Source organism: Electrophorus electricus, chromosome 5 (genome assembly GCF_013358815.1).
Source record: "Electrophorus electricus isolate fEleEle1 chromosome 5, fEleEle1.pri, whole genome shotgun sequence".
Lineage (NCBI taxonomy): Eukaryota > Metazoa > Chordata > Actinopteri > Gymnotiformes > Gymnotidae > Electrophorus > Electrophorus electricus.
Genome location: NC_049539.1, coordinates 24,474,703 through 24,487,080, shown reverse-complemented (window position 1 = coordinate 24,487,080; position 12,378 = coordinate 24,474,703). Strand labels below are relative to the sequence as shown.

The following is a 12,378-nucleotide window of genomic DNA, read 5'->3' as shown; positions in this document are numbered from 1 at the left end:
GAGAGACTTTGGCACATTTGTAATGTGCAGAGCCTAAATACCAAGCCCAGTGAATTAAGTTAATATTGTGTATTTATCTTTATCTAAACTGAAGGACACATGTTAATGTGAACACACACTTTAACATTCCACTACATTTCAACTCATTCACTGGTCCATGTTAGAAATGTGTTTCCTTTTTGGTGTCTGGATCAAAGCAGTTTATTATCTATATTTTTAATTTGCCTCTGGGATTAATAAAGTTCCTATCTATCTATCTATCTATCTATCTATCTATCTATCTATCTATCTATCTATCTATCTATCTATCTATCTATCTATCTATCTATCTATCTATCCATCTATCTATCTTGATATGAGTATTGGTATGATATCAGTAAATACTAAAAGATTTTGTACTCGTACTCACACCTGGACTGAGAAGAATGGCATTCATGTACCACTAGACATGACCATACAGACTAACTGTGAACATGCTTCACTGGCCCATCAACTCCTTTTCATTCCTCTGACTGATCCCCTCATCCCATTAATACCATTCTGACTGCTCTAGTAGTGTTTGTCTTTACCACATCTATAATGATGCTGGCTGACAGCAGTGACACTGAAGACCTGTGACCACATGACACAATATGGCAAGGGACTTTATTTACAGGAACGTACGTAATACTGTATGAATGTATGACGTTATCCCTTTTTTGTGTATTATCTATTTATTTATGTGTTGCAAAATACATATATTATTTTCCACTGAAATTATTGCAGTTTATGAATTTTTATTTAATGCATAAGCCACACCTCCAACTATATAACGCAGAGTTTGATATGACAAGTCACATTTCCTCTTCATGTCTGATAGCAGGAATGGTTTGTATATTACTTCTGTTTCTCCTGTTCCATGGCATTGGTAAGTAATACTAATCTCATTTACATTATAAAACAGAGAGAGTAAAACATTGTTTTGAAGAAGTCATCAAGATAAAGATGATTTTTCAGGTGTTCATGGTTATCCTCAAACATTTTGTGTTTATTTTTCATTTTTTGAATTACAGATTTGCTCCCAGTGACTCCAGTCACTCTAGTATTGGTGGCAGAACCTGGTGATGATGTCACCATTTGGTACCAGAGTGAACAAACAACATCAACTTATGTATACTGGTTTAAGCACACAGATAGTTCTGTGCCAGTTTACATTTCTTGCCAATATTACAAAATATTTTCTCCAAGCAGCCTCTGCTATTTTGTCAATCAAAGTAAACGAATTGTGATGACTGTAAACTCCCAGAATATCTCTCTGACAATAAAAGCAGTTAATCACACTGATTCAGGACTTTATTACTGTGGCACTCAGCCAAGAGACTTAATTTCCTTCAGCAATGCAACATATTTACAAGTGACAGGTAACTTTCTGTGCAGTCACATTACATTACTCATTAACAAACATTTATATAGCATGATTGATTAAAAATGGGTATGCTTCATGACCTGTTCTACATGTAACTGTATTAATCAATAAACAATGTTTTTCAGAGCGAAATGAAACACTTTTCAACAGCAGTTCTGAAGGTTTGCATTCTCATTTTCTTCTGCTGATCATTTTCTGTTTTTTGTTTAAGTAATTGGATATGGACCATGCTCTCTTCATTTTGCTGTTTGCATTCTGGTTTTTAAAACATAAATGTGAATCAGCTGCAAGAATTAGATCAACCACATTGGGCTGTCAAATGTACAGATTTCAAAAGAACTCTTTACTCTTAACATTCTAAATGAATAATTCTTAACATTCTTTTAATCTTCGTCAGCTCACTGCTCTTCAGATGTAGTCATGCTGACGGTGGTGTTCAGTGCTGTGATTGTGATTCTCATCGGTATTCTTCTAGTCTTGCTGAAGAGGATAAAACAGCACAGAGATGGTACTGCTGATACTGCTGTTTAAAGATCATCCATTAACCTCTTCTGTATATATATGACACCCACACACACACACACACACTTCGTATTTATGCTCATATTTCTATCATATATGATATCATGTATATAATATTTACACTCAGTTCTACATCCACAGCTAAATTCCTTTGACTATTTTGTCTGTTTTCTACAGTAATTGGCTCTAAAGTTAAACAACACAAAGAGGTAATTCTGAACATACATGGAACATCACTGAAATCCACACAAATTTACAATAGAGTTGATGAAATATGGCTTTGTGTTAACTCGGTAAGATGTGTAAACTCTAGGGAAATTCCAGTGTGCTTTAGTTTACAATTATCATGAAGGAATTATATAGGATTACATAGATCAAATAGACAAACAAGATTAAATTCTACTCAAGTAAATATTCAAAACAAATAAATACACAACAAGAAGCATTGTAGCATATTGTGGGTCAGAATAGAAAGTGTCTCCACTGTTTGTAAACTAAAAGATCTTCAGCCACTGGATTATTTTGCATTTGAAAGGAAAAGATTTTGGTGTGATATTCTTAAATTTACAGAACTAGCTACACAATTAAACAGTTGAGGAAATAATATAATATAACATAATATATCATTATTTTCCATTTTAAAAACATTACACAGTGTTAATTAATTCCTCTGTTACTTGTTTTAATGTGACTAATATTTTTTTATTACATCTTGACTTTTAACAGGAGCAGGATCCTAACTCAGTGAACTACGCAACTGTACAGTTCTCTGACAGGGTAGTGGGATATGGTGAAATGGTGGATCCTCAGGTTGTGTATTCTACAGTAAGACCTTAACAGTGTATTGGAGCAGAACAAGGTTATACACTGTTCCTACACTGTTTGCAGCAGCTTTATATACATTATTAACACAGTAGTTCATGAATAGTAATCACACATCATGTTACTTTGTACATATAGTAAACAGTGTAGTTTTGCAAGTAGTAAACAATGTCAGTGTCATCAAATGCAAAAACATTAGAGGCTGTTTTGAAGATCTTTAAACACTGTTGTAACTGAGCACTGAGTGTGATGTGTCACAAACTGGATTAACCCAGGGGGATTTGATGTGACCAATACAAGGGTGGAAGGTGAGTTATTATATTCACACTGATTCACATTTTATACCTGTAGTTTACTGATCTAGAATTTAATTTTTTGCATGTATTTTGGGCCAGCTTGTGTTCAGTCTGTAAACAAAACCCTTTAAACAGAGAGGTGTTCAGATTATCCACAGACCCAGTTGTCATACCAAAAGGTTAATTTATTGTTATTGGTAAACACTTCAGCAATGGAGCTAAAGACTTAAAATCTGCACATCCTTTTGTATTTTTAAAATGGACTATTTAGTCCTTTAAATATGAGTAGTTGCTTATTTGTTTACTTTTATGTTTTGGTTTTATTTGTATTTGTCTGTGTTTGTGTAGAAAAGCATTTTGTTACAAAAAAAGGAAGTACAACAAAAGTGCAAATGTATATGGTATCTCACAAATGTGGGTACACCAACAGTACAATTATAAATACACTTTCTTTTATGTGTATCTGTTTTAGCTATATTATTGGCTTGATTTGTGTGTTGGCTCATATGTATAAAATGTGTTCCAAAGAGAAAATGCTTTGTCTTGTTTTGATTTGATGTTTGAAAAGATGAAATATGTGACTGGATTCTTTACTCCATTTTTATTAAAGTGTATTCTCTGTGCTCTGTTTTTGCTGCAATGTTCTGTTGTAATAAATCACATGAAAGGTCTTTACATCATGTGAAAATATCAAGTTTTGTATGACTTAAGTATGATCATACATGTGGATGAATTTATTGATAATTTCGATAACCACATTAAAAGAAAGTGAACAAACCAAGCTCTGATAACCTGTAATCACACTGCAATGACAATGGGATTTTGCTTTTATTAAGATCAGATTTTGTAACATGATAAATTAGTTGCCTCTGTTAAAATTATATTTTTAGTTTAGATTTTTATAAATTTTAGTTTATATTTTTAGTTTAGTTTTGAAATTGCACCTTGACTTATTCAGTTCATTATTTGATCCTCATATTAATACAATTAATTGTTTAAAAAATGCAAAGAATTGAGAAGTGAATCTGTCTCTGGCATAACTACCACATAGAACAAATAGATGAAAGCTTTGTCCTTTAACAAGAAGATCGATTTGTGCAAACGGTGAGATAACTGAAGATAACGGGCCTAGGGCCTGGAGTATTTTTGTAGTGTGAAATATTTTGCTAGTTATACCATCTTCATATTGCATTAGATGTGAGAACTAGTGTAAATATCCATTTTACAAGAAAGTTCAGGAACCAAACTCTCATTAGTGAACTTCAATTCACAGTTCAGTGACACCGGGATGGTGACTTTGTAACGGGGGTGGGATGATGTGCGAACACACTTGCGAGGTGCTTGCGCCTTGGATCGTATGCGGAACGGAACTAACGAGAGATCCCATATTGAGAGTGACAAATAGAATTAAATAAATAAACAAATAAAGAAATAAATAGATAAATAAGAGGTTTAATAACAAACAGACAATCACAGAAAAAAAAACAGAACAGACAGGTTAACATAAGAAAACAGACTAACAATGTGAGTACGGGAACAGGAAAAAGGGGGGTGTACACTTAGGGAAGACTAAACGATGAGCATAAAGACTCAGAGAAGCGGGAATAGCGTAGAATTGGGCTACGTAAGATAAACAAACAATATTCACGACGAAGATACACGTAACAGAACTAAACAAAAGCAACAGGTAGCAAGGGAAACTAAACAAAGAGTGCAAGGAGAAAACATGAGAACGCGGGGCGAGGAATGAGTAGCGAGATAAAACAGGAGATAACGAAACACAAATGAGCGAAGACAAATGAGAGCCAACTAAACACATAGGAGCGAGGACAAACGGGATCTTTCAGATCACTTTCAGATCTGCAGTCACTTGTAGATGTAGTTTTACTTGGACCCCCATGGGTCATTATTCAGATAAAATGAAAACAATAGATGTATTTAATTAGATAAAAGTGAAAGTATAGATGTATGTATCACAAAGTCATAATAACAGTTATTTATTTTCTTTTAATATCAATTGACAGCATGTGTTATGTCTAATTTGCTCCACATTGGTAAATTAATTGCTAAACTCACAGTGAGATTAAACCCAGATTAACTTAATTTAAAAATTAAAGCAACCCTACCCCTTTTAACTAAAATTATAATGTAAGCATTAGTACAGCTAGATAATCTAGATTATTATACCTTCATTTTGCTACAACATGAAGTGCTGCAAAACAATTACAGAACATGACAATGCTATTAAACTGTTATTTTCCATCATTAATATAATTTTCAAAACATTTATGCAATTTCGCAATTGTACTAACTCTCTAACTTCCATTGTTAGCCCTAGACTGATCTGTATATAAAATAGGTTATTGGTGTCATGACACGTCCCCCTCCTCTTGACTCCTCCCCATGTCAGTGTGATGTCCTGTTTGTGTTTGCCTGTGTGTGCGCGTGTGTGGCTATGCCTCTCCTTGTTATTCTAGTATGTGTTATACCTGCCTCTCTTCATTAGCATGTATATTTAAGCGCATGAATGCAAGTCACTCTACCAATGTGTTTGACCCAATGTATTCTGTGTATCAGATGCTTCATTGTGTGTTAAGACTGCCTGTTACATTATAAATAGTGTTAGTGCTTAATGTTCTTCATGTCTGGTTTCGTTTTGTTCTGTGTGATAATAAACGTCTGTGGTGTGTGAACCATGGCTCTTCTTCACATCCTGCCTTGCCTCCCATGTCACAGAAACACCGCCGATGAAGGATGCCTCGAGCCAAGGGGAAGAAGATGGGGAAGAAGCAGTGTAGCTGCCCCAACCCAACCCATATAGGGGAATCCTCCATATTGGTGGGAACACACTGCCATCACAGTTGGGGAGAGTGTCCTTGGAGGATTTTGGGGGGCCCTGATAGTGGTCCAGGGTAAGTCTCTGCAGAGTCCTACCTGCCTTTGCTGGACTACCAAGACCTGTATGACCATGAATACCGGTATCCAGGGTCAGACTCTGTGGGGACCTACTTGCCCCCCATGGACCACCAGGTTGGTTATGAGGATTACAGCAAGGAGTATGACGACGTCAGCCTCAAGTCAGACACGGAATCTGACTGCTCCGGGGATCTGTTGATGGAGGTGGAAGTGGCCCTCCATGAGGATTCCAATGCGGGTTCACAGGAGGAGTCAGCAGAGTCCTAAAAGCACACCGCTCTAGAGCCTGCAAGCCTCCCTGTATCACCTTTAAAGAGGCACCATCATCAAAGGACACTCCCTCACCTGAGGCACACAGCTCTCGAGCCTGTATGCCTCCTTATGTGCCTAGAAAAGGAGAAAAACAAGCACCTCCAATGCCCGCTCCACAGACAGGCAGTTTACCTGTCCTCCGGCTCATCAACGCAAAAGCAGACACCATCATTGCCTAAGCCAGCAGCAAGTTCCACCCCTTGGACTTGCCAGAACCCGCCACAACTGGCAAAAGGGTGACTGGTCGGCTCTTCGGTCAACCTCCCTGGACTCTTTTGTAATCCTTTTTTTGTGGTTCTGTTGCACATTACTGTGCAGCTCCCTTTGTCTCCCTTACTGTCTGTTCCTGTTCACATCAGTGTGCCTATCGCTGTGTCTGTTGTTGTCTTGGTCGCTGTTGTCCTCCCCTTTGTTCTGTCCTCTCTGGCCCCTGTCAAGTCACTCAGTCCTCTGGCCTCGCCATTTGAAGTTGGCCTGGGGGCTGTGGCCCAATAGGCTGGCACGCTGGGAGTTGCACTATGTGGGGGGTCCTGTCACAGCACGGCCCCCTCCTCCTGACTCCTCCCCATGTCAATGTGATGTCCTGTTGGTGTTTGCCGATGTGTGTGTGTGTGTGTGTGTGTATCTACCTGGCTATGCCTCTCCTTATTAGTCTATTATGTCTTACACCTGTCTCTCATCATTAGCGTGTATATGTAAGTGCGTGTATGTAAATCAGTCTTCAGCGGTGTTTGAGTCCATGCATGCTGTGTATCAGCTGCTTCATTGTGTTAAAACTGCAGCTTATGTTGTAAGTAGCTCAGTGGTTAATGTTCTTGACTTGTAAGGGCAAAGCTACTGGTTCAAACCACCACACTGTTGCCGCTGTTGGGGCCCTGAACAAGGTCCTTAACCTTTAATTGCTCAAGTTGTATTCAGTCATAATTGTAAGTTACTTTGGATAAAAGTGTCAAGTAAGTAGTGTTAGTGCTTAATTTTCTTTGTGTTTGGTTTCGATTTGTTCTGTGGGTTAATAAACGTCTGTGTCGTGTGAACCACGGCTCTTCTTTGCATCTTGCCTCGCCTCCCACATCACAGGTGGTTGATATTCAACTGCGACCTCTGGTGAATTTCTCTCAGCTTGCAGCTGAACTAAGAACAGAATAGAAGCTCTCATCTTTGTGGTTAAAATACATCTCACACTACTGAAAGAAATGTCCAGTATAAATGACAGTGTATTTAACTGAAAGGTTTTATAAATGTTTCAGGTTTTAGCTGATGTAAAGGCATAAAACACAGATCAAATATGTCAGGTCTTTACCACTTAATAATATAGTGTACTGACAATATATGTTAAAGACAGGTGTACAGGTTTTGGAAAAATAATAAAAACTTCATTTTTAATACCGTTGCTTATGTATAGACACATTTCATAATGATTGTATGACTGTGTTTCATATGTAAAATGTAAATTTTCCTTCATCTTACATTAAGTAATTAATCTGTTCCTGTATGATGTACTGAAGTGATCTGCAAAGCGTAAGTATCCACCAGCAATTGCAATAGCTCTATGCAGTCTTTAGGAATGAAATGTACAGACCAGGAGTGGAACAGTAAATCATTTTAGAACATATATCCAGTCACACCCAGGAAATATAAGGCTTCTTTCTAAATGCACAATATAGTACTTTAATGCTTCTCTGTCAGGCATTTACAACATAAAATTTACCTGATGGTCCACTGATGGTTGGCAGGTGCTGAGAACCAAGAAATATCCTCTGACGAAAAAAAATGTCCTCAGAACTGAGAAATTTCAGTAATGCTAGTGTTGACAATGCTGGAGTTAACCAGCATGCAGCCTCTTGGTTTATGGCTAATAACCTGTAGTGCTTCACAGCCTAACTGAATGGTTAATGGCACACATTAACCAATACAAGATACTGTATAAAACCTTTCTATTTTGTGAAAGAAATTGCTAACTAAATCATTGTGTTTCATATCCTGGTGCTTATTTAGAGGATGGGAGATCTCTTTTTTTTATAGATACATTTCTGGCTATTGTGAACAGGTGGTCAAATCAGTTTTAGTGTTACTGTGCTGGCTTGGTATCCCTGAGAGTGGTGGTTTAAAGCCCACCTTGAGCTACATAGTTTTCTAGTTGGGGAAGTTCACAAAATAGTTCCCCAGGTCCTGCTAGTGTTAACTCCTAGTTGGGCTTGTTAGTGTTAACTCCTATTTAGTTAAGCCTGCTTTTTGGCATTTGTTTCATTGTTTTTTCCAGCTTCCTACCCAGATGGCAAAAATCCAGCCACAACTTAACCCAAATTAAACTATAACTCAGGATAAATGTCATTTCATCTCACTATGGACTGCACATTGTATTCGACTGTAATAACAAACTATCTATTTGACATGAAAAAGAAAAAAACAGCTCTGCGACAATACACAGAATTTACTAGAAGCACTCTAGGTTCAGTATGCATACAGCATACATCTATGCATATTTATAAATATGCTTAGAAATTCATAGAAATTGACAGAAAACCCTGATGTTGCTCTGTGAGGGAAAATGCTTAATGCTTGCTTAACGGAGGACTAAGGAATATGTGACCTTTATGTTACCTTTGCCCTCATCTTGACCAGTCCGCAAGAAATGCGAATAGAGAAGTGATGGAGTATGACAGTTATCGCTTAACTGTTGCTGGGCAGGGGAGCAGCAATAGGGAGTAACAATTTGTTTTTAGCAGGAAAGAATGTTCAAGGACGGTTGAGAGGCCTGGCACCTGGTGTCACGAGATTAGCTCATGAGAGAACAATGGGGAATGATGCAAACACACAAAATCACTTAGATGGATAATATTTAGTTTGTTGTGTGGTAACTCCAAATCTTCTAGATTAGGGAGAGCCTTCATGAAATAGCCTTTTAAAGTAAACAGTCTACCTGAGCCAAGAAGGAGCCTCTTCAAATTATATAAACTGAAAAGTGTATCGTTCCAGGGTGGTCAAAGGATTTCTGTAAATCTGAAGTTTCTTTAATTGTGTTAAACTGGTGAAGTCTGAGCATGTTAATGTAGTTATGGAATTGTAGGTAAGGTCTAGAACCTCCAAGGTGGACAGATTTCTGATGTCAGCAGGAACGTTATTCAGTTTGTTATAGGACACATCCAAGCTTTGGAGGTTACTCATTGATTTAAATGTCAGTTTTGTTATGTTTGTTATGTTAGAGATATTGTTTCTAGACACATCCAGTACAGTAGTTAACCCCATAACACGCCACGCCCCCTAGCGGGCCCTCGGCGGGCCCAAACTTGCATACTCAAATAGATTACTTGATTAAATCGATCATTCTTAAAGTACAGTACATTTATCAACATAACATTTCTTAGGACTAATACAAGTACCTGCTTACCGATTTTCAGCCGTCTACATGTATCCTTTCGCCAGAAATTGTACGCTGAAGTCATCGTGTTTTTCGGGTAAAATTTCCACAAAAATGTGCCTGTCCTTTTAAGTTGCCTTTTAAAACATTCTTCCGGTATAAGATAAGTTCAGATTTTGTCATAGAAAATTCAATTACCATCAAAACAACTGCATGACATATTTAAATAGTATAGGGAGTGTTAGCAAAGTTCTCTAACTGCGTGCCACTTCTGTGCGTAAAAGCGACGTTCTTGTTCCGATTCCGTGCCTTCGTAAAATACCCAAACTACGCAAGCCTTTGGTTAACTGAAAAAGCACGCTACTGACGTAAAACTGTTGCTGAATAGAGCATTAGACCCCCCTTTTCTTCTTTATATTGATTTTTATTGGCTGCTGCAGCGCCATTGTTTTGGAGTGGACAACAATTCACACCTATGTGTGAAAGGAGAAGGGGAGGGAGGGTGACTAACATTTACTTCCAGGTGTTTCCAAGAGTGTCCAGGGCAAGATGCTTGATTGGCAGTAGTTTCATCAAATAGAGGAGGCTTAGATGAAAACTTAGCCCACTTGCCTTGTTTCGTCATCCCTTTAATGTTTAATAAGACTATAAATGTGGATTTACAAGTAAATGATTTTTCATGTGAATGTGACAACACCTGGTTTATTAACTGGGCAAACACCAAAAATGAAACAAGTTTTAAATGCTGATCAGTTCACGTGCAGCTACCCATCAAATCTCAAAGGAAGTCAAGCGATTGATCTTGATATAAACTCGTGCACTGTTTATGTGGGATTTATATGTTTTGTCTCCACCACATTTTTACTCCTTCTGACCCTACTCAGTTCATTCATCTATCACTTCTTGAAATGGCAGGTTGTTATGCCTACTATCATTTGCTTTCATTTGTGTATGAAAAAAAGGCAACAGAGAAAGCAAATGCTCCAGGGCTTACAGTATGATGCTTTTATTTCCTACAACACCCATGATGAACTGTGGGTTATGAGAGAGCAGTTACCCCAGCTAGAGGGAGAGCAGGGCTGGAGGTTGTGTCTGTACCATAGGGACTTCCAGCCAAGAAAACCCATCATAGATAACATTGTGGATGGTATCTACAGCAGCCACAAGACCATCTGGGTGATCAGTCATCACCACCTGGAGAGTGAGTGGTGCTCCAGAGAGATCCAGGTGGCAAGTTTTGACTCTTTGATGAGAAAAATGACATCCTAATCTTGATGTTCCTGGAGGATATTCCAACACATCCGTTGTCTCCATTCCACAGGATGAGAGATCTAACCAAGAAACACACCTATCTCAGCTGGCCCAAATCACAGCATTGCATCCAGTCCTTCTAGCAGAAATTGAGAACCGCTCTCCAATCCAATGTGGAAAGCAGGACTCAATTCTGTGAAGACAACTAAGGTTCTCGCAACATCTTGGGTAAACTGGAGCCTCATGTCAAATGTCAAATTAAAATTGATTTGTGTGGTGCTTTTACAAGTTTCAGAATGTGAACCCATCTTCCTCTGGCCAGCACTGGATAGCAAACACATTACAAATAAAGCTGATTTTTCAAGTTAACTATTTACTTTAAATGAACAATAGTAGCTTATAAGATTAACGAAATGACTAACCAAGATACCAAGATCTGCTCCAATAATCTAACTTGAAAACAAATTTCTGAAAGCTTGAGTAAACAAATAAGTTTATAACAAATAACAAATGAGTCCTGATGTCTGTAAGCTTATTCCAAAGCTGCAGAGTTGTATGAAAATGTTCTTCCCCTGCTTTAACTTTCAGCATTCAAAGTACTAACCAATAACCAGCAACATGTGATCTACATGGGTATGAAAGTTCACAACAATATACAGGTTTAGTCAGGTACTGAGTGAGATGTACTGTAGCACTAGCCCGAGTGCCATTGGGCGTGGAACAGGACGCTCAGACTCCCTCGACGGTGACGGTGACATTTATTTATATACAACACAGACAGTAATGGTGGCATTCACACATGACATTAACAGAAAACATAAACACACTAAACCCTGACAAACAACGACTGTAACATGTACACAGGCTAGACAAACATGGATACTAACATAAGCTTTGGTAGACAAACATACAATGACGAACAGTGAGGGGCGCACCGACAGGGTTTAAATAGACTAACAAACACTAACAATTAACCCCGTACAGGTGCCAAAAACAAGAGTAAACCCCCTGCACACGGCAGGCCGTACCACGTGATTTGGGGGGCGTCTCGTGACGTGTACATGTTATGTCAGTTGTGCCTGGGGCTGCACTCGGATCAAGCAAAACCATTAAAGACATGTATCCTTGATGAGAGGACAGCAAAAATAATTTTCACCAACCTTTCTGGAGCGCGGTATTTTAAAAAGCTTTTAGAAGGCTAAAGTTTATTCATATACAAATATCCATGTCTTTGGATAAATGGTGTTTGAAGTAATCAAAGAAAATGATTTCCAAACACTTGTGTGGTTTAACACATTGTCAGTTTAATTCAGTTTTATTTTTTCAGTGTACAAATTAGCACTACAAATTCACTGAAGTCAGCAATGTGGAAAATAAGGTAATAATGCATACATTTTAAGGCTAGATTCATATAACCAAGGCACATGACTAATGTACTAAAAACACACATTAGACTAATATTGCAAATGTATTCTCTAGCTTAGCTAAGACATTGG

The 12,378-nt window shown here is 37.9% G+C and overlaps 1 protein-coding gene and 1 long non-coding RNA gene across 2 annotated transcripts; both read left to right on the top strand.

The window, feature by feature from the left end:
* Window positions 1–1,335: 1,335 nt before the first annotated feature.
* Window positions 1,336–1,894, top strand: LOC118241413. The gene is made up of 3 exons (XR_004776067.1): window positions 1,336–1,400; window positions 1,531–1,566; window positions 1,803–1,894. It is a non-coding gene; the product is annotated as an uncharacterized LOC118241413 (long non-coding RNA).
* Window positions 1,895–10,357: 8,463 nt separating this feature from the next.
* LOC113568648 (toll-like receptor 13) lies at window positions 10,358–11,025 on the top strand. Its single transcript, XM_026996830.2, is given in 4 exon segments — window positions 10,358–10,547; window positions 10,550–10,614; window positions 10,616–10,868; window positions 10,871–11,025. Coding segments are annotated over 4 exon segments (663 nt in total).
* Window positions 11,026–12,378: the final 1,353 nt, after the last annotated feature.